Source organism: Schistocerca piceifrons, chromosome 7 (genome assembly GCF_021461385.2).
Source record: "Schistocerca piceifrons isolate TAMUIC-IGC-003096 chromosome 7, iqSchPice1.1, whole genome shotgun sequence".
In the NCBI taxonomy this organism is placed as follows: domain Eukaryota; kingdom Metazoa; phylum Arthropoda; class Insecta; order Orthoptera; family Acrididae; genus Schistocerca; species Schistocerca piceifrons.
In genome coordinates this window covers 232,842,986-232,866,454 of record NC_060144.1, presented here as the reverse complement: position 1 = coordinate 232,866,454, position 23,469 = coordinate 232,842,986, and the positions used below count along the sequence as shown (strand labels likewise).

The following is a 23,469-nucleotide window of genomic DNA, read 5'->3' as shown; positions in this document are numbered from 1 at the left end:
CAAAGGTGAGCTATTCTTTCTCTTCCGTAATAATAGGTACTTGTGCAGTATACAAGCAAGAATGATTTGTTTTTTTAATGCTCACGTCAACGTGCATTGTTTCGGAACACGCGGCGTTTGTCGGTGCTGGTGAAAAGATAATAAGCAAAGCCAGCCTCTCCTCCCCCTTCCGCAACTTTCTTACTCCTTGTAAGGAACAGAGGACGGAAAAATAAAAGAAAGACTAACGTCTAAAGTCCCGCGTACCACAAGCTCGGAATGGAGAAGGAAATCGGCCGTGTCCTTTACGAAGGTACCATCCCGTCATTCACCTAATCCATTTAGAGAAACCACTGAAAATCTGAATCTAGATCTGGATCTGATAAGCTGCACAAGAAATTCACACCCAGTCCTCTCGAATGTGAGCACGCTGTCTTCACCACTGTTCTTTCTCGCTTGTTTTCCACCACATAAACTAAGACATTTACCTACAGTCCCATTATACACTGTGTGACCGAAATGTGAAGCATCCAAAAAACAAGGTCGGATGTCAGTCAACGTAACTTCGTACGCGTACACGGGGCATGTATGGAAATGATTGGAGTTGCGATTCCCTGTGACAGGAAAACCGGCCACGCGACTGCATCAGTGCTGTTCGTGTTTAGTGCGTCAGATGTTGATTGGTGACTGAAGGACACGGAGAAGCCGCGTACTTGCGTGAAACAGCGTTATCAGCACATGACAGAGTTTGAAAGGGACCTTATTTTGGGTCTCCATTTGGCGGGCTGGTCGAACCGTGCAACATCCACATCAGTGGGGCGTTCAAATGTGACAGTGGCCCGATATTGGACTGCATGGTAATATGGAGACATGCCTACTCGTCGTGAAGTTCCAGTCTACCAGGCTTGACCACCACAAGGCAGAATTACAATATTGTGCACCAAGCACATCTTAACACCTTCGCATCTGCACCTTCCATCAGAGATCAAGTAATGGGGTCCATGAAACATTCTGCAACAGTGGTAGGAGACCAGTAGCTGCAGGAATTACTGTCCCATGCCTAAGCTGCCGTTAACACCACAATACAAAAAGCAGTATTTGGAGTGACCCCGCACTGGGAACCATTGCAGCTAATGAAGGTGTCGAAAGGTGTTCAGCGATGAATCGAAGATTGTGCACTACGGGTGGATCACCATCGTCGGCGACTATACTGACGACATGGGAAGAGCTCCGACTCTTCCAATTTTTTGGAGAGGTACAACGGAACTATTACTTGTGTCACGGTGTAGGGAGCCATTGGGTATGACATCAGGTCTCTGGCGACGCAACGGTACTTCAAGGACATCCCGCAACCACATGTGTTATCTGTCACTGACATTAACGTGGTGCTATTTTCAGTAGGAGAATGTCCGTTCACACATGGCACTTATCTCTTTGGACAGGCTGCGTGATGTTGAGGTATTCCTGTGCCAAGCAAGCTCTCACATCTCTCCTCAACAGAATATGTGTGGGACCAGCGTAGAAGTTGACTCCATCCCAATGCCAATATCAAGGATATCACGGTACAGTCGTGGGGCAGCTTGCCTCAAGAGGGGATATAACACCTTTATAGAACCCTTTCCAACAGAATCAGTGCACGTATCCAGGCCACACGGCATGCAACGTCATAATGATAGTTGGGCTCATACTCTAAAGCTGTTTGTTAATGTGACTCGATATTGTAATCGCTGAAACGATATTACGTACCCTCTCAACCCGCAAATGCTCTGCGGGCACACACTGGGATTTGGACAGAGCAACTCCTACGTAGAACTTTGCTGACCATTCGTGTAGAATTTGCCACAATCTTTATTTACCATGAACCGGCTTTCATTACTTTGGGTAAAATCACATACGCACGGGTCTGCCTCGCTAGCCGTAATTATGCGAGCACGCAGGTTCGCCGCAAGCTGTACACACAACGCTCACGCCGACACTGAAAGGGTACGAATTGTCGCGCCTTATCGCACTTTTTGTCCGCCTCCGTAGCTGACAACGAGCCTCTTGAGTGCGAGGTCGCTAAAGGCCAATGCTGTTTACGCCATTAGATGCCTCACGTATTGTCTACCATGCAACCACAATATTGGCTGCTAATGGCAACAGGGGGCGGGACTGCAGGTATACAATGTTGAGCATACACGGAGCGTAGTGGAACTGCTTTGTCGACGAGTAACTCACAACAGTGCTACAGTGCTAATGACGTTGATACAAAGTAGAGCAATGGCAGCTATAAACAAAGCAAAGATTGTATTATATCTACAACAGTTACCAAAGCTTTCATCAGAAAGCAACCCAAGGAATTTCACAGAGTAAGGCGATATACAGGGTGTTTCAAAATGAATATACGGGTTTTAAGGCTTTGTAGCATATATTACATTCACCTTATAATTATAAATAATACACCAAATGAAAGAAAAACACAAACAAATGGTTCAAATGGCTCTGAGCACTATGGGACTTAACTTCTGCGGTCATCAGTCCCCTAGAACAGAACTACTTAAACCTGACTAACCTAAGGACATCACACACATCCATGCCCGAGGCAGGATTCGAACCTGCGGCCGTAGCGGTCGCGCGGTTCCAGACTGTAGCGCCTAGAACCGCTCGGCCATTTCGGCCGGCAGAAACACAAACAGTTTTTCTTACAATTCTTCAATGTGAACACCGATCACACATCGAGTCGATAGGCGAGTTGATCCGTATAATATTACTGCTCATAAGGAGAATTTGATGTTTTTCCAGTTGGTAATATTAAACTCGTGGTTACTGAACTAGTGTGTGTAGGTCTCTGTTTGTATGTCTGTGAAGTACAATATTCCGAGGGGCGTCGAAGACCCCCCACAACGCACGTAATTTCGTACACATAGACAAGTTTCTCTCTTGGCGGTGAAGCAGCTGCCGACTCCGACGTTTGCCCGTAAAATTCTTGAAACGTGAGAGAAAGAAAATTTCTACAGGATCTTCTCGAACTGAAACACTGCCACTCGCATTTGGTCATTCGATGATTGTCTGCGAGTGAAATGAGTTGCTTTCTCTAAGCTTTTGACAGTGTTATTGAAGCACGTTCTACAGCAAACATCGATCACCAAATGTTCGAATTCCCACACAAGCTTATAGTACATGATAGTTCATCACAGAATCCTTTCATAAAAATTAAATACGCGCAATTTCCTTTGAAAAGCAAAAGACTGTATTATGGTCGTTGCTGAACTCCACATTAACATTAAACATTGCTTGTGAATCTAAAAAAAAAAAAAAAACACAAATTATACAATGTGGCGGTTAACAATGACTGTTTCATTGCCCACACTTCCTACACGTCCTCTAGTTATCCTGTCTCGTAACAAAGTCCCGTCACATTCCGATTTTCCTATTTTTCTTCGCTCGCCATGGAACATCTCTAAGTCAATGAATAAACATTTCGCTCGCGCAGGTGAAACGCACCACCTCGCGATATATGTTCACTTTAAACCAATAACAACGAAACGGTCGTATCCGCTAGCACGGGCCAAGGGACATCATATATGAAACCTTGATCAATGTGTCAGGAGTAATTGTTGCATTAACACTGTTTCTAAATTCGGTTATATCAGCTGGTATCGGAGGCACATACACATGATCGCGTCACATGATGTGTCAACGTGGAGGTCATGCATAAAATGCTGTGTCTACTGGCCCGTCGCGCCCAACTTCGTTTAACCAGTCGCGCACTGAGTTACGCCAGTGAGGCGGCGCACCATTTTGCTCTCAAATAAAGATGTGTTGTTCAGCTTCTTCCCATTGAGGCACAGGTCATAGCTGTAGCACATCAAGATAAGGAACATCAGTTACAGTTGATTAGATAAGGAACATCAGTTACAATTGATTCACCGAAAAAGAAAGGCCCATAAACTTTCCGCGGGGATATTTCTTGGGGCTAAGCGTGAAAAGCTCGCACTCGTTCAAGAGGTTTTTCAGTCACTCGTTGTTATTCCACACTCCTCCCATTGCGCACCGCTATACAAACAAAACTGTATGAGTTGCTCTTCCATTTGGTGTATTATTTGCAATTGTAAGTTGAACGCAATAAATGCCACAACGTCTAAAAACCGGTATGTTCATTTTGAAACACCCTGTATTAGCGTCTCTGCAAGATGAGTCAGTGGAAAGTGTGGTGTCGATACGCTCGACTGTGTGGACAATGTACATGAGTAGTAGAATGATGACGATATGTGCTCAACAAGCTAAAGTGCTACTGAAATAGGTGTCGAGTCACGTAGATCATCATCCTTGTCGAACAGGGAGCCACAAATCCCGCATCCAGTGAAACGTAGTAAAGGTTAATCGTTGTCCAAGGAGCGGGTACTAAACATAATTACGTACAAGGAAGATCATACGCTGCATGGTTTAAAAAATGTTATGAACAGATTTCGAATAAGTGCGTAGCAATATCACCATATAGTGCATACGAAAAACTACGGATATTCAAGGGAGGAAAAGGCGCACTTTGTTTGCTTGTTTCAGAATGCTTGATACAATTTACAGGATGTGCGTGCTAGTGACCTCCTACGTTATAAACATCAAACTGCAGCGATATACATTACAGCGATTTCATTGGAAGCAGTGGGTGGTTGCTTAACTTCAAACAATGCTACAGAACCGGAAGAAGTAAGATAACTTCAAACAAAGCATATACGAGGCTATGCACAGCAAACTGCGGAAATATGTAGATGAGATAAACAAACTTGTACCGTCGTTCACTAAGGAATATGTTTTAAAGTTCGATCAATCGGGATTTGAAGAGGAAATGCATATGAAATGAACCCTGGAAATAAGAGGTACCAAGAGAGTTGGATGAAGATTAACTAACGTCAGTGCCTTAACGCATTCGTATACAATTATGCCGACTGTTACTACAGATGATAAACTGGCTGCGAAGTTATTTATTGTGCTGCGAGAAGTTGGAGGTGTTCTGCCCCTCATCATGTGCGTGATCTTGCAAGGTCAATAACGAATACTTCCGTCACAACAAGCAAGGGTGGGAAAATTGCATAAAAGAACTACAACTATGGTACGAGGATTGGTTCTGACCACTACGGGACTTAACAACTGAGGTCATCAGTCCCCTAGAACTTAGAACTACTTGAACCTAACTAACCTAAGGACATCACACATATCCATGCCAGAGGCAGGATTCGAACCTGCGGTCGTAGCGGACGCGCGGTTCCAGACTGAAGCACCTAGAACCGCTTGGCCACACCGGCCGCGCGGTGCGAGGATTTCTTTTGGCCAATAGCTGGTCAAGACAACTTCTATTGCTTGATTCCTGGTCTGCGTATACAAATCACATTCCTTTAGAGCAAACTATCCCTCCTGAAAAGTGTGTGACATCGCAGTTCATACCATCTGGAACCACTGGACAATTTCGGCCTCTGGGCGTTTGTTTTTTTCCGTGCCTATAAAACATATTACCGCACTATCTGCAGCTACGCCTTAAAGGAGAGCCAGTTTCACGATAAGCTCCACGACAGACTGTTCCGCATTCGGCTGCGTGCCAATACAGTTACACCAATATGATTCAATCTGGATTTCAGAGTGGATACCTAGCTGAACGTCCTGCACTATTGGTAACTTCCAAGCCACAGATGGATTGGAAGAATTTCTAACTTTCAAGGAGTTCATCTTCGATCACGATAGTGCGAACCTTGGTGATCACTGTGGCGTGCCGTTTTCCATTCGGTGTTCATGGTGCAAAATCAAATGGCTCTGAACACTATGGGACTTAACATCTGAGGTCATCAGTCCCCTAGAACTTAGAACTACTTAAACCTAACTAAAATAAGGACATCCATGCCCGACTCAGGATTCGAACCTGCGACCGTAGCGGTCGCGCGGTTCCAGACTGAAGAGCCTAGAACCGCTCGGTCACAGCATTCACCGTTCACGGTGCAAGTTAATGTGTGTTTTGAATATTTGTTGAATGTCAACGATATCTATTTTGTGAAGTGCAATACATACATTCCACAGAATGTTGGTCTGTGGCCCTCCCGGACGCTCATTTTCTGTCGCCCTCCTAATGCACAAGGTGAGTCAATAGCAGCCAATATTTCATAACTGTTAACACAACGCTTTCAAATGAGCCTTATCTAAGATTGAACTTGCGACTTCGCAGTCAAGAGGTTCCTTGTGAGTGGTCGGTGCGGCTGACTGCAATGTGCAGGACACCGTTCCGATTCTCAGAATTGCCAGGGATTCTTTTTAGGTGGAGCCGGCCGTGATGGCCGTGCGGTTCTAGGCGCTTCAGTCCGGAACCGCGCGACTCCTACGGTCGCAGGTTCGAATCCTGCCTCGGGCATGGACGTGTGTGATGTCCTTAGGTTAGTTAGGTTTACTTGCTTCTAAGTCTAGGGGACTGATGACTCAGATGTCAAGTCCCACAGTGCTTAGAGCCATTTTAACCATTTTTTTCTAGGTGGAAGGGCTAGTACGGGGTGCACTCAGCCTCGTGAGAGCGACTGAAGAGCTACTCGACCGATTAGTACCGGCTCCACGGTCAAGAAACCTGACGACAACCAAGAGAGCGACATGCTGGCCACATGTCCCTCCATACCGCGTCCGATGACGCCATTATGAGTGGATGACATGGCGGTTTGTTGGACCCAATTGGCCTATCCAGGGCTGTAACGCAGAACTTCCCATTTACTTTTAACGCCTTGTGTATTTGTATTCCCATCTTTCGGGGTCAACGATTATACTGCTTCTGATGGTTACTTATGTTCCACTTATTAGAATGCAGTAGGGACTGGACAATCTTTCATTTCTTGTTGCCTTGTTTTTCTCTTGTTACTTGTAGTTTGCGAAGCAGGACCAGCTAAACGACCAGAAATCCAGAACTGCAGGCTGACAAGGCTACCTCCCACTGATGTGTGTTTATAAAAGTTGAATATTTAATTATTCTGGTTTGCTGTCTTCCCGTTATCCCTTTTCGCATCTCTCATTCGGACGAAACACCTGTCTTACCCGTCATCCGACGCTGCCACGATCAAGGGACACATGATCTGCAGGTAAGAATTCTTTTATCTGCTGATATAGGGTAGTGGTATCAGGTTACGACAGCTAATTCATTCTAATTAATATCTCCTTCATCAATCGATATTCAAGGCACCACGCTACACAATCTCTCATATATGACTCTCAATGCCGGGAAATGATCCATACTGAAGTTATTATCCTAACCTAGTTCTACGCCCCCGATAGCAAGATGACTCTGGGTGAAATACGAGTATGATCATTGGCATTCCAGTAAGGTGTCACGGCCCCCTCCTTCCTCAACGACAGAATGGCAGATTGTACAGTCTCAAACGCTACAAAGCATCGTTTGAACTGGTGAATTCCTGTAACACCACAGTTTATTTCGGTGTTTACCTACGCGGAAATCTTCGCACTGAATGAAATACAGACCGAATCGTCGTATCTGCTGGCAACACAGACTCGATGCATGAGTCACAGTAACGCTATCTGAAGAACCTTCTGATTTACTACTGCGACCTCGAACTGAACAAACACTTACGTCAAGTTACATCGGCGACAGGCATTCGTCCCAGTATTCCCAAATAGATAAGCACGTACAAATGTTCTTATTTCTGCTGTCCAACACGACCAAAATATTTTAACTACCGGTATTTGTTTAATAACTCGACGCATCAGATGGAACAAATTTAGGGAGAAATACAACTAGTTCTCTTGGTAACGGATACTGACAATCTCCCAAAAGCCACGTCTGGAATTGACAATGGTGAATCTGTGTTACGAGGATTCAAGAAAAACGTCCCGCTACATGCGCAAATGCTGCTGGGGACTAAAGAAGTCGGAATCAGACTAGTCAAGTAGGATTCAGTAAGAATCTGATAAAATTTGGGAGATGCAAACACAAAATCTGCTTGAAACAGAACAAAGGTAAAAAAGGGACAGAAAGAGAAGGAAATAAATGAAGCCGAGATGTGGGGTATTTAAATGTGTCATTATACATTAATGATGTTGGATTTGACAACCACTGCTGAGTAGAGACCGACCTGGAGTTTTACTTAAACGTTCTTCAGCGGCAGCATCCATGCTAATGCTCCTGCATGTTTTCTCATATCATCTCCCACATTCCGTTAAGTTGTCTCCCCGCTTTCGTCGTCTCTTGGAATCCGTCAAAGAGCTTTCTTGGTCCATCTAGAATCCATTAGCCAGGCTATGTGGCCAGACCACCTCCATTCCATTTTGATCGTGGTCAAAATGATCTTCTCGTTCGAGACTTTTCCGGCGTACGCATACGTGATACATATTTCATAGGTATATGTGTTTCACATATATTTCTACACATATCTCATTCTTATCTCTAACTCGCATTGAGGTGACACGTTCCCACACAGCAAGAAAAAGTCGATGGTGCCGTTGATCATCAGTTTCATTTCTTCGCTATCGTTTCGCTGTTTTCCATTATGTTGAATATGACAAACTGACGTCCGTTTCGTTTGATGCACACTGGCAATAGTAACTGATTGTCATTTCGAGAAATATATCTGTCGCTGGCAACTGTGATTATCCGCTGTTTCCCATCACGCGACTCCACAGAATACATTAACTGTATTTGTAGTATTCAGCCTATGGCCCCAAAGCAAGCTGAAAAATTCCTGGCTCGATGCAGTAGGCATTCTCCTCGTGTGGTCGTTGCATTGAAAACAGATAATACGAAGACCGCGTTTCATAACATTAAAGTATTCCAAGTCAACTAAATGCAAGAGATAAACACTATTAGGGCGCTTTCGAACGTTTGTACATTTCATCCCTCCTTATCCCCATCCAGACACTTAAGTTATTTATACTAAATTTGGTTGAAACGGCTCTAGAAATTCCTAAGTTAAGCTTTCACGTCACCTCTTTACACCGCCTCCTTCAGCTAAAGATAGCATGTGTTACATGTGCCAAATGTTATGTAAATTGCTTCACGCTTTATGCAGATATGGTGGTATGTCACTGTTTTTGCACCCCCTCTCCTACCCCTAGGGGTGAAACGTCGTAAGCACTGTCATCAATGAGCCCAGTGACTCCTAAAACTATGCAATCGTCACTAATATCGCATGATTGACTGTTTTGCACTTCTAACGTTAACCGTCACGGCCTTGCTGTGCTGATACTGCGAACGACACCTGCCTTTTTTTCCGGGGGCGTACAGCTCTACTGTATTGCTTAATGATGACAGCATCTATTCCGGTGGTAAAATAGCCGCCATATAGATCTATGGGCGACGACTACTCAGAAGGATGTCGTCATCAGGAAACAACACTAGCATTCTACGGGTCGGAGTGTGGAATGTTAGATCCCTTAATCGGATATGTAGGCTAGAAAATTTAAAAAAGGAAACGGACAAGTTGAAGTTCGGGATAGTGGGAATTCGTGAAGTGCGATCGCACGAACAAGAGGATTTCTGGTCAGGCGATCAAAGAGTTATCAATACAAAATCAAACAGATGTAATGAAGAAGTAGGCCTAATATTGAATAAGAAAACAGGAATGCGGGTAAGCTACTATGAACAGAACAGTTAACAGACTATCGTGGTCAATACACACACGAAGCTAACACCCACCACAACAGTACAACTTTAAATGCAAACTAGCTCCGCAACTGAAGAAGAGATTGTAGAAATGTATGGTGAGATAAAAGAAATTACTGAGATAGTTAAGGGACACAAAAATTTAAGTGTGATGGGTGACTGGAATTCCATTGTAGTATGAGGAAGAGAAGGGAAAATCGTAGGAGAATATGGACTGGGGAAAGGAATGAAAGAAGAAGCCATCAGGTAGAATTTTGCAATCCTCGCTAATATTTGGTTTAAGAATCATGAAAGAAGGTTGTATAATGAAAGAGGATACCTGGGGATACTGAATGGTTTCAGAGTAGTTACATAATATAAAACTAAGACATTTACGGAGACACAATTTCTTTGTTATAAACTGCATATTAAAACTAAAGTTACTGTAAAAAGGTAGCAAATGAGAAGGTTGGGACCAGAATAAATTGAAGGAACCAGAGGAAGCTGACAGTTTCTGAGGCGGCATTCCGCAACGTTCGACTACAAGTGGGGAAGGAATACATTAGTAGCCCAATGGGTAGCTTTGAGACATGAAACTGGGAAGGCGGCAGAGGTTCACATAGGTAAAAAGACAAGGCTTAGTAGAACTCGCTGGATAACATCGGAGATGTTAACTGACGAAAGGAGAAAATATAAATATTCAGCAAATGAAGCAAGCGAAAGGGAATACAAACGTCTAAAAAATGAGAGTGACAAGAAGTGCAAAATGGCTAAGCAGGAATGGCTAGAGGACAAATGTAAGGATTTAGAAGCATGCTTCACTACGGCAAAGACAGATAGGGCATAGAGGAAAATTAAAGGGACCTTTGGAGGAAGGAGAAGCAGCTGTATCAATACCAAAAGCTCACATGACAAGCCAGTACTGAGCAAACAAGGAAAAGCTGGAAAGTGAAAGACGTATACAGAGGGGATAAACAAGGGAAATGGACTTGAAGGCAATGTCATTGAAAGGGAACAGGACGTAGATGAAGATGAAATGGGAGGTATGGTAGTGCGAGAAGAATTAGACTGAACAATGTACGACCTAAGTCGAAACAAAACCCTTCGAGCAGTGGACACTCCGTCAGAACAACTGCTTATCCTTTGGGGAGCCAACCATGACAGCACTATTCCACATGGTGTGCAAGATATATCAGATAGGCGAAATACCCTCAGACTGCTAGAAGAATTATATGAATGCACGTTCAGAATGTGGAAGAACGTGATAGCTCAAATTCCAAAGAAGGCAGTTGCTGACAGGTGTGATTACTATCAAACCATCAACTTACTACATTAAAGTTATTCGCAATTGCGAATATGAACATCTATCACCTGTAGAATGGAGTGACGACTGCAAAAATTTGTGCTGGGCCGAGACTCGAACCCGAATTCCCCACTTATCGCGAGCAGTCACTTTACCATTTGGTTCCGCAAGTACGACTCACCTAAGGTGGCCAAATGCTCAGCCATGTGTCTACAGCCTGTAATCGTACATATGCATATTCCCGTACAGGTGAGCCATTTTATTTGAACGTCACTTGTCCGGTATCGGCGGATAAATACGATACTGCAGTGCCTGTGTTAATCCGAATTACAATGCAAAGTTCCTTTGGTGATGCATGAACTTTGCATCTTAATCCGGAATAAAGCAGGCACGACAATATCGTATCAGCTTAGTAAATCATAGTGCGCAAAATACTAACATGAATTATTTACAGAAGAATGTAAAACAAACTGGAAAGAAATGACCTCGCGGAATTTCATTTTGGGTTCCGCAGAAACCTAGGAACACGCGAGGCAATACTAATCCTAGGACTTATACTAGAAGATACGTAATTTGTACAGAAACGAGTCTACAGTAATAAAGGGTCAAAGGAAATTACAGGGAAACAGTAACTGAGAAGGTGTAAGACAGAGTTGTTGTCTACAGAAGGAAACTAAGGCGACATTTGCAGAAGGAAGCAAAGTTCAAGAAAAGAAATAAAAAAGAAACTTTGAGGTTTATCGATTACGTTGTAATTCTGTCAAAGATGAAAAAGGACATGGAAGAGCAGTTGAATGGAACGGGTAGAGCCTTGAAAAGAGATTATAATATGAGCATGAAATTAAGTAAAACAAGGGTAATGGAATGTAGTTGAATTAAATCAGGCGATATTGAAGGAATTACATTAGCAAATGACACACAAAAGTATTGGATGATGATGGCACAAGTAAAGAGTATACAAAATGCAGACTAACAATAGCAACAAAAGCATTTCAGAAAAAGACGAATTTGTTAAAATATAATACGAATTTTAAATTTTGGGAAGTCTTTTCTAAGGGCATCTGTTTGGAAGGTAGCGTCGTATGGAAGTGAAAAACATTTCAGACAACAGGAGAATAGAAGCTTTTGAAACGTTGCGCAACAGAAGAGTGATGGAAATTAGATGCGTCGATCGAATAACAATCCAGCTGGGAAGAAAGGAAATATATGTGCCACAATTTCCCTAAAAAAAAAAAAAAGGGGGGTCGGTAGGCAGACGGCATCGTGAGACATCAAGGAATTGTCAGTTTGATAACGGAAGAAAGTTTGAGGGGGAAAAACTGGAGAGGGAGACCAAGGCTTGAATGCAGTACCCAGGTTCAAACGTAGGTTTTGGTAGTCAGAGAGAGATGAAGCCACTAGCAAATAGTTCAAAAAATGTTCAAATATGTGTGAAACCTTATGGGACTTAACTGCTAAGGTCATCAGTCCCTAAGCTTACACACTACTTAACCTAAATTATCCTATGGACAAACACATACACCCATGCCCGAGGGAGGGACTCGAACCTCCGCCCGGGACCAGCCGCACAGTCCATGACTGCAGCGCCTTAGACCGCTCGGCAAATGGTTCAAATGGCACTAAGCACTATGTAACTTAACATCTGAGGTCATCAGTCCCTTAGACTTAGAATTACTTAAACCTAACTAACTTAAGGACATCACACACACCCATGCACGAGGCAGGATTCGAACCTGCGACCATAGCAGCAGCGCGGTTCCCGACTGAAGCGCCTAGAACCGCTCGGTCACAGAGGCCGGCAGCCGCTTGCGCATGATAGACTGACTAGCATGGAGAGTTACAGCAAACCAGTCTTCGGACTAAAGACGATATCGACGACGACGACGACCACACGAGATACGAGTGGTTCTCCTCGATACTGTGAAACAAATCTCTTCTACTGCAGGATCTTTGCCTTCCCTATTTTGAGAGGTGGTAGTATAGGCCGAAACAAGAAGAAATTGTGTAGTAAATATGGGCTCTTATTACAGCTTTGAGCACTTGCTCAGCGAATGAGATGTGTTTTACAGTAGCGAAGATAAAGAAGTGCTCAAAGCTCATATGGGACGCATTTTAGAACCTATGTTTGTTATACTTTTTTGCTTCCAATGATCGTCCCTGTCATGTACGTGAATATTGACCATTCCTCCTGGGAAACCCTGTAGATAATAACAGTGTACACCATTTGCAGACGAGGATTTGTATTTTTCTGGAATAGGTTTAAACTACTGAGAGGACCAGTTTCGCATATTTTTCAAAGCAATATTTCATCTTCCACATGTTCCCAAAGTAAATGGAAAAACAGACATGTCGATTTTTATTCGCGCCAGTGCTGATACGACTCAAACGCTGACTGCGATTGCCGACGGGCAGTTTTGCGCTATTAGATGAACGATAAATGTTGACGCAAAGAAGGTATATCTCATCTCTATAACGTTGACACTGCAGAACAATTTGGAGCCCCAGTTACAGACTTAATTATGTTTAACTCGGAATGCACCACACAAAATTGAGCAAACTGGTCTACTTAACCACTGCTACGCATGTTTAAAGTGTACGAAACCTTAGGTCTATTAAAGGAATTCGAAACTATAATACCGACTTATTCGTGTAGTTTTACGCGTTGTGCGCTCACGGTTGTGAGGCGTATCGGTTCAACACCGTGCTCTGCATAAACGACCGACGGTCTGTAACAGGGCTCAGCAGGGATACGGTTTCTCTTTTTTTTAAAAGTTGTCCACAGTTGTCTCTGGTTCAGAAACACAAACATCTAGAATACGAATAAACTCATAATACAGAGCGCACATGGTCTCGTTCTGACCACATAATTAATCAACCGTAATCACCAAATCATGGATAGGTGGTTGACAATCACAAGCGGACGCTGCCACGGGTGGGCCGGACGAACACTAAACACCACCTCGAAAATGAACAGAAATGAAAATTCGGAAGGAAAAAACTGACTAACAAATTTTTTTGTGAAAAATCTGGACGCTAAATTTAATCTACGCACTAAAATATAATAAGCTCGTACAAACTAACATTCTAATAGTTGAAACTGAAACACAGAACAATCAATGACAGAGAGAGAGAGAGAGAGAGAGAGAGAGAGAGAGAGAGAGATCACTGGGTGTAAATTTAATGATACTGTATTCACCTGCGCATAACCATGTCGCATCGGCAATGGTGGAAAGCGATAGCAGAGGCACCAGAAAGGTCGAGGAACTTTTACTTCCGTATTTCTCGTCTGACAATGAGATATCTTGCAAAAGCCGATTACATCACAGGCATCGCTAACATTACCAGGTATAAAGCGAAAGTACGCTGATAAGATAATTCCTCTATACTTGATAAACATCACATTCTCCTTCCATGGTTATACTGTTTGTAAAAAATCTCACCTGAAAAAAGACACAGGCATTTTTAATAAGTTTCTGCATAACGTCTGCTTAATATGACATTCATAAAAGTCAAGCCTCTCAGCATTCAGCAGTTTTTTTCTTTTTTTATACTAGGGCAGAGGAGTTGTCTCGGAGTTGCGTTTCATACTGCTGTCCTCCCTGGACTATTGTTATCTAATCTCCGGTATTTGCGATGAGGAATTATGGAATGTACACAGATGCAAATTTTGTGTGGCAGGGATTCGACAAGTTGTCGATAAGTTTTAAGGTGAAAGAAGCATATCTCTATGCACAGGTCACGCAATTCCCATAAATTACAGGAAGCTATTTTGTGTGGGCGGAGCTGACCCAAGATAGCGTTCCAGATGTGTTTCATCGGCTTCAGATCAGGCGAATCTGATGGCAACGAGATCAACCCGAGTTCACTACCATATTTCTCAAACCACTGAAGCCCGATTCTGCCCTTTGGACAAGAACAGTTATCCTGCTGAAAAATACCACCGCTGTCGGGAAAAACATCGAGAATGAAGAGACCCAGGTGCCCGCAACAATGTGCACGTAGTGCACAGCTATCACTGAGCTATCCCATTTCCACGCAAGTCCCCTGTACAGCAATGCCCACAGCGGCCTGCAAGAGTGGCGCGATGCATGTTTCAGGCATCCGTCTGCCTGGAAGACATCTGACCAAGCGACACGTTTCCATAGATCCACGGTCTGCTCTCTATGATCCCGTGTTCACTGCTATAGTATCAGACGATGTCGTATGGTCAACATCTGCTGCGGAGCCCTAAATCCAACACTGTGTGATAAATGGTGTGCTCCGTAACACTTGTGCCTGTACCAGCATTGTGCTCTGTCGTCAGACCTGCCACCGATCGAGACCTACCCAGCTTTACATAGAGGGAAAGCTTCCGATATTCAAGTTCTGTGATGTAGGCGTGAACGTCAAACTCCTTGTCGAGTACTCGTACTTTCGCCGTCCTCTGACCAACCGCAACACATGCTAACGACAGCAGGCACGGGAAAAGCCATTCTGGTTCGCGATTTCGGGGAAGACCGTACAAACGCCCTAGCCGAAAACAAGCTGCCCTTTGGTACAGTCTTTTATGTCAGTGGATTTCTCCATGATGCCTCATTCGTCTCTGCTCCACAACGCCACCTGGTGGCATTCAATTCGTCATGTTCTGTCTCATCAGAGTCTTTTACATTATAATCGCATAACGACAAAAATATTATAAAATACACTCCTGGAAATTGAAATAAGAACACCGTGAATTCATTGTCCCAGGAAGGGGAAACTTTATTGACACATTCCTGGGGTCAGATACATCACATGATCACACTGACAGAACCACAGGCACATAGACACAGGCAACAGAGCATGCACAATGTCGGCACTAGTACAGTGTATATCCACCTTTCGCAGCAATGCAGGCTGCTAGTCTCCCATGGAGACGATCGTAGAGATGCTGGATGTAGTCCTGTGGAACGGCTTGCCATGCCATTTCCACCTGGCGCCTCAGTTGGACCAGCGTTCGTGCTGGACGTGCAGACCGCGTGAGACGACGCTTCATCCAGTCCCAAACATGCTCAATGGGGGACAGATCCGGAGATCTTGCTGGCCAGGGTAGTTGACTTACACCTTCTAGAGCACGTTGGGTGCCACGGGATACATGCGGACGTGCATTGTCCTGTTGGAACAGCAAGTTCCCTTGCCGGTCTAGGAATGGTACAACGATGGGTTCGATGACGGTTTGGATGTACCGTGCACTATTCAGTGTCCCCTCGACGATCACCAGTGGTGTACGGCCAGTGTAGGAGATCGCTCCCCACACCATGATGCCGGGTGTTGGCCCTGTGTGCCTCGGTCGTATGCAGTCCTGATTGTGGCGCTCACCTGCACGGCGCCAAACACGCATACGACCATCATTGGCACCAAGGCAGAAGCGACTCTCATCGCTGAAGACGACACGTCTCCATTCGTCCCTCCATTCACGCCTGTCGCGACACCACTGGAGGCGAGCTGCACGATGTTGGGGCGTGAGCGGAAGACGGCCTAACGGTATGCGGGCCCGTAGCCCAGCTTCATGGAGACGGTTGCGAATGGTCCTCGCCGATACCCCAGGAGCAACGTGTCCCTAATTTGCTGGGAAGTGGCGGTGCGGTCCCCTACGGCACTGCGTAGGATCCTACGGTCTTGGCGTGCATCCGTGCGTCGTTGCGGTCCGGTCCCAGGTCGACGGGCACGTGCACCTTCCGCCGACCACTGGCGACAACATCGATGTACTGTGGAGACCTCACGCCCCACGTGTTGAGCAATTCGGCGGTACGCCCACCCGGCCTCCCGCATGCCCACTATACGCCCTCGCGCAAAGTCCGTCAACTGCACATACGGTTCACGTCCACGCTGTCGCGGCATGCTACCAGTGTTAAAGACTGCGATGGAGCTCCGTATGCCACGGCAAACTGGCTGACACTGACGGCGGCGGTGCACAAATGCTGCGCAGCTAGCGCCATTCGACGGCCAACACCGCGGTTCCTGGTGTGTCCGCTGTGCCGTGCGTGTGATCATTGCTTGTACAGCCCTCTCGCAGTGTCCGGAGCAAGTATGGTGGGTCTGACACACCGGTGTCAATGTGTCCTTTTTTCCATTTCCAGGAGTGTATTATGGACTCCCTTTATGTACTGACTAATCGTCACAAAAAGAAAGAACATTTTAAAAGTGGACAACCCAAATAGAATTTCTTTCCATTTTTTAACACATTGCCGATCGGCGACACCACAATGATGTCGTGAGCGAAATAGCGGTCAACGGCCGGCGACACCACAGTGGTGTCGTGAGCGTAGTATCGCTCAGTGGTCGGTGACAGCACTTTAGTATCTTCTTCATTCTGTTGGTATTTTGTTTAGGTAGCAATAAGTTACACACGTCAACAAGCTTTTTGTTTTTATAAGTACTTGTGCACTTTCATCATGACAGGCGAAAGAGACGATACGATTACTTACGATGAATGCGCGGACATCTGGTCTGACGTTCCGGACGACTTGGCCGATTGGGAAGAAGACATTGGATATCAAACAAAACGAAAGTGAAGCAGAATCGTCGGAAGATAGTGAAATACGTCCAAGAAGAATTCGGCGAACGCTACGGTTGCCAACTGATTCGGATGAATCAGCCGAAGAAGACAGACTATGATTTACCGAGGACCCATAATAAATTTGAAGGATCTCCGGGTCCACACATATTTCCCAAAGATACACAGAGCGTCGTGGATATCGTAGAATTATATATTGGGAATGATCTATTTGAATATATAAGCAACGAAACCAACAAGTATTACAGACAATATTGCAATAGAAGGAAACTGCACAAAAAAATGCCAAATTTATCGACGTTACGGGATCCGAACTTAGAAAATGGTTTGGGCTTGCTATGCTTATGGGAATTGTAAAAAAGGCAAGGATCGATGATTACTGCTCAACGAATCCGTTGATAGACACACAGATATTTCGCAAAACGGTGTCCCGCAACCGATTCAGACAAATATTACCATTTTTACACTTTTCCGACAACAACATTAAACCGGATAATGCCGACCGGCTTTTTAAAGTGCAATTCGTAAGTGATTATTTTTCCAAAAAGTTTAAAGAAACGTTTCATCTAAGTCAAAACCAACTGATGAAGGAACGATACCGTGGCGTCGACACTTAAATTTTAAAGTTTACAATCCGTCGAAAATAACGAAATATGGCATACTCATTCGGACGCTGTATGATTCGACCACGGGATGCATTTCCTCATTCAAGATATATTCCGGCGCTGGACAATCTTTAGTAAAAACAGTGATGGAACTACTGACACCTTCTTATGGAAAGTGGCATCACCTCTACATGGATAATTATTATTACAGTGTAGAGCTTGAAGGGAAGTTACTTGAAAAGAAAATTCGAGTCTGTGCAACGATATGGAAAAATAGAGGATTTCTGAAAAAATTAAAGCGTGCAAAAGTCAATATATTTGAAGCTTGTCATCAACGGAAAGTTGACAAGCGGCCGGCGACAAGCCCAGTAATCCGAAATAGCGCTCCCGGCGCCAAGCGAATATATTTGCACGAGACGTGCGGACGGCAAAGTGTTAATATGATCAATTCATTAAACAATAAATTGTATAGTAAAATTTTATATGTTTGTTGTTGTTGTGGTCTTCAGTCCTGAGACTGGTTTGATGCAGCTCTCCATGCTACTCTATCCTGTGCAAGTTTCTTCATCTCCCAGTACCTACTGCAGCCTACATCCTTCTGAATCTGCTTGGTGTTTTCATCTCTTGGTCTCCCTCTACGATTTTTACCCTCCACGCTGCCCTCCAATACTAAATTGGTGATCCGTTGATGCCTCAGAACATGTCCTGCCAACCGATCCCTTCTTCTAGTCAAGTTGTGCCACGCACTTCTCTTCTCCCCAATCCTATTCAACACCTCCTCTTAGTTATGTGATCTACCCATCTGATCTTCAGCATTCTTCTGTACACATTTCGAAAGCTTCTATTCTCTTCTTGTCTAAACTACTTATCGTCCATGTTTCACTTCCGTACATGGCTACACTCCATACAAATACTTTCAGAAACGACTTCCTGACACTTAAATCTATACTTGATGTTAACCAATTTCTCTTCTTCAGAAACGCTTTCCTTGCCATTGCCAGTCTACATTTTATATCGTCTCTACTTCGACCATCATCAGTTATTTTGCTCCCCAAATAGCAAAACTCCTTTACTACTTTAAGTGTCTCATTTCCTAATCTAATACCCTCAGCATCACCCGACTTGATTCGACTACATTCCATTATTTTATATAATTAAAAATAAATGTCAAATGTTGCGCTAATTCGAAAGCCTGCTTTAGGCCCTGATGAAACATGGCTACTACACCACAAGAGAAATCATTTGTATGTTGGAATTTCTACGAAGTCAATCCATTGTTCAAGTGCGTTCCGCCGTCGATTCAGCAGCAACAAACCGCTTCTGCATAAGCAAATTTATGACTGGCATACAAACTTATTTGAAGTTGTCGCATAAAAAAAAGTAACAGCACCGGTCGGCCACGCACGTCTCACGAAAATGTACAGCGTATTCGAGATGCGTTCACACGGAGCCCTCGGAAGTCCACAAGACGATCAGATAAGGAAATTCAAATCCTCAAACAACAGTAGGCCGTGTTCTGAAACGACATCTACTGATGAAGCCTTACAAATTGCAGTCACTGCAGGAACTGCGTCCCGGCAACCATGGCAGACGGTACGAATTTTGCATTTCAGCTCTCCAGGATATGACAGAGGGCACATTTCCCGAACGACTCATCTTTTCGGACGATGGACGTTTCATCTGTCGGGTAAAGTAAATCGTATAATGTAAGAATTTGTGGTCACAATATCCTGGTGTTGTCGTCGAACATGAAAGAGACTCACCGAAACTGAATGTATTTTGTGTCGTTTCTGTTAACTCTTTGATGCACAGATTTTATGTTTAATTAATTTTTTAATAAAACATGCATTTTCTATGTCTGGTGGGGTTGCTAATAAAGGAAAACATGAATTAAAATTTTTTATTGTATTGATTTTGGTTTTAGATGGTGGTATATATAATATACCACCATGCCACTTAGGGCCGTACCTAAAGTTTTTGAGATATCTTGGTTTGTGCTTGTAACTCACCTTTAAATTCTACTCTAAGCAGTAATAATTAGTATAATTAATGTAAAATAATTTTATTTCTGGCAATTGGTCATTTACAATACAAAATCAAATTACAAACCTTACAAATAAAATATGTTTCTTATTCCTTTTTGTGAAAATCTTGAAAGCACCTTTTTGTTTTGCTAAGGCACAAAGGCACTTTGCATTCAGCGCACATCCAGAAAGTGCGCACTTGCTTCTTTTTTGTACTGCATTTCGCACAACGTCTGGCGGTAGTACGCTCTGGCTGGTGGGATGAATTGTCGAGACGCTGGCGTGAGGAAACATATGGCTTGTTTTTCTTTACGTGGACTTGACTCTCATGAAGTCTAGATGGCCTCAATGGTGTTTTCTGGGTTACTAAGCTTTGCAGGATACTCATCCTGAAGACTTTGGCAGTCATTTTTTCTCTATCGCCTAGTTCCTTCCAAATTATATAGCTGTTGACGATACTGACATCAAGCAGGTGAAAGAATATTCGGTGCCACCACTTTTTACTTCTCCGGCTTATTTCATATGATTTTTTCAGTTGGTCGAACTTGTCGACATTGTTCATGTGTGCATTGTAATCCATCACTGCTTGAGGACAAGGTAGCTCTATGCGTGAACCATCTCTTTCACGGCGAGTCACTGTAGTAACTTCAGGACTGTGAAAATTTGAAAGGAGATGAACAGCTCTCTTATCTTTCCACTTCAAGTAGAGGATGCCACAGTTGCTGACCCTCCAGTCAAATTCACCTCTGCTTAATTCTTTGTCTGTTTTTAATTTGGGTAAATGTTTCCTTGTTGGTTGAACTGTCCCACAGGCATATATGTTTCTCTGCTGTAAACCAGCCAACAAGTTATAGCTATTGAAATAGTTGTCGAAATAAAGATAATGGCCTTTATTTACGAGTTCAGAGGACAAACTCAGCACTACATGCTCCCCAAGGCCTGTTTGCACTGTGTCACCTACTTTTCCGGTGTAAATATCAAATTTCAAGTTGTAAGAGGTCTTGTCACACAGCATCCACACTTTGTAACCACGCTTTATGGGTTTATCTCTCATGTATTGTTTCATACTGTTGCGGCCTTTGAATTTGATCATTGACTCATCAATTGCTAGGTGTTTGCTGGGTTGGTAACACTTGGAAAAAGATTCAGATAGTATCTTGATCACTGGTCGCAGCTTGTACAGTTTGTCATAACCTGGGTGTCCTTTTTCTGGATGCAATGTGTTATCATTCAGATGAATGTTCCTCAGTAACCATCCAAACCGATTTACTGCCATCAGAGATGCAATATAACGATCATGAAGTTCTGGGGCACTAGACCAGTAGTCTCTGTATGCTGGCATACGCTTTATACCCATCAAAATGTTGATTCCCAGGAAAGTTCGTATTTCATTGTCAGTTGTTGGAGTGAAAGACTTGCCAGATTGCGTCGCATATAAATTTGTTTGGAAAACGATTAGCTCAACTAGCTCTTTTGGAAATATTTTTTCGAATATATCGATAGGTTCTGGATCATCAATGTCCCTAATAAAAGCACTTGGTCCTGATTCACTGTCGAACTGCATTCCTGAGGTAGCATTGAATTGTTGTCCCCAAGTTGGCGCTGTGTCAGCAGCGCGTTTTGGCGGAGTGGACTCACTTTCTTCCTCGCTCTCTGAAACTTCGCCTTCAGACGACACAATAGCCTCCGCAACAATGCTTGCTTCATAATCAGATTCGTCATCTGTGGTGTCAACAGTGGAATCCTCGTCTGATGGAATTTCACACAATAATCGTTCGATTTCTTCATCTCGTAAGCCTCTTCTTGACATTTTCATTTTCAAACAACAGCCTGAATCCAAGTAAAGAATACGTAAGCAAAACAAAATGGAGAAAGAGCTAAAATAAGTCACAACACAATTAAAAACTAAACTTTGTAGCGGAGGATTTCGAATTTTATACTAGGAAACGAAATGCAATAGAATACTGCTACATGCACGGTGGTACAAATAATATACCACCAAAATAAATTGTATATAAATAACGGAAGATTGTGCATATGAATGTATACATGGGTTCATACCGTAGCTGTGACGTCCAAGATATGGAAAAAACACAGGCGCAACAAGAAATTCGTTATAAACCACTATTCACACGCAAAAACCATGCACAACTCAGCACGCAGCTTTCACAGTTGTAATCTATGCAATTCTTGGCGGGAACTGATTCCTTATAGGCAGTGAGTGCCATCTGTCTGATAAGTAGAGAACTAGGTGAGCATATTAGAGTGGTGGTCGTGCAGTTAAACCACTGTGCAAAGAGCCAAGAAAATTTTCAAAAGGTGGTATACTATGTATACCACCGTGCTCCAAAGAGTTAATAAAGTTTATGGCACTTTCTTTTTTGTGGAGGAAACCGACAGGTTCAAAATGGTTCAAATGGCTCTGAGCACTATGGGACTTAACATCTGTGGTCATCAGTCCCCTAGAACTTAGAACTACTTAAACCTAACTAACCTAAGGACATCACACACATCCTTGCCCGAGGCAGGATTCGAACCTGCGACCGTAGCGGTCATGCGGTTCCAGTTTGAAGCGCCTACAACCGCACGGCCAAAACCGACAGGAATGTCACACCTGCAAAAGCTACATATTTGGTTGTTTCCTCAACTTCACGAAGATTCTGTTCGACCCTGCGACTGAAGTGCCTAGAACCACTCGGCCACACCGGCCGGCGCACCAGTTACTGTTGCAGTTTTATTTTTTAATCATGAATGACACAGTTGCAGGTTTTCCTGAATCATCTAATCTGATAAACGAAATTAAACTCACAATTATGCAAGTACTGCTTCCCGTGGGGCGCATTCTTCACTGAGCCAATCGGACGGAAGTCGGAAGGTGCGAGATCCGGTCTGTAGGGTGGTTGAGGAAGTACAGTCCAATGAAGCCAGCGGGCACACACCTTTTGAGTACCCCAGTTGGTAGACGAGTGTCAGCATTACCAGTTGAGAAGCGAAGTGTTTGGCTGTGATCCGTCGCTTACCTAGAATGAGAGTGTCCGCACGTACCAACACTGCGTTAGACCAGACAGCTCTACGCGACCTTGCTGCAATGACGACACAGCCTCGCCAACGACTCATAGTTGTTTTGTTAGCTGCCAGGTCTGCGTAGACATTCCGCAAAAGTGCCTACGAATAGCTGCGATGCTGTGGTTTTCTGGTAAAAGAAACTAAATGACAGCTGTGTGCTCGGAATGAACCTCCGTCGCAGACGCCGTTTTGAAGGCTACGTACAGTGTCGCCGCCCACCGGAACTTCATGAAACTATAGGGGTTGAAGCGGGAATATTCCACGATGTCTCGCATAAAATCTGCATTTTTTCAACCGAAATTGGCCGTGAAAAAAGTGTTACACTGTTTATTGAGTGCCCCTCGTATTTGACCACGAACGGC

The 23,469-nt window shown here is 43.9% G+C and overlaps 2 protein-coding genes across 2 annotated transcripts in view; both read right to left on the bottom strand.

Moving 5' to 3' along the window:
* Window positions 1–23,469, bottom strand: part of LOC124804815 (endophilin-A) — a 730,772-nt gene that overhangs the window by 664,731 nt on the left and 42,572 nt on the right. The window lies entirely within an intron of this gene.
* LOC124805588 (piggyBac transposable element-derived protein 4-like) lies at window positions 14,258–21,851 on the bottom strand. Its single transcript, XM_047266155.1, has 2 exons — window positions 21,003–21,851; window positions 14,258–14,317 (listed from the first exon to the last, which is right to left on the bottom strand). Exons 1-2 carry the CDS (start codon window positions 21,849–21,851, stop codon window positions 14,258–14,260), a joined length of 909 nt encoding a protein of 302 aa, XP_047122111.1.

Bases quoted from the DNA above. Each gene is read 5' to 3' on its own strand.
- LOC124805588 (XM_047266155.1), bottom strand. From the start codon at position 21,851: ATGTCAAGAAGAGGCTTACGAGATGAAGAAATCGAACGATTATTGTGT. The intron at 14,318-21,002 runs GTAGGTGACACA...GTCTTTTTTCAG, and splicing joins TTGATATTTACACCGGAAAA to GTGAGATTTTTTACAAACAG.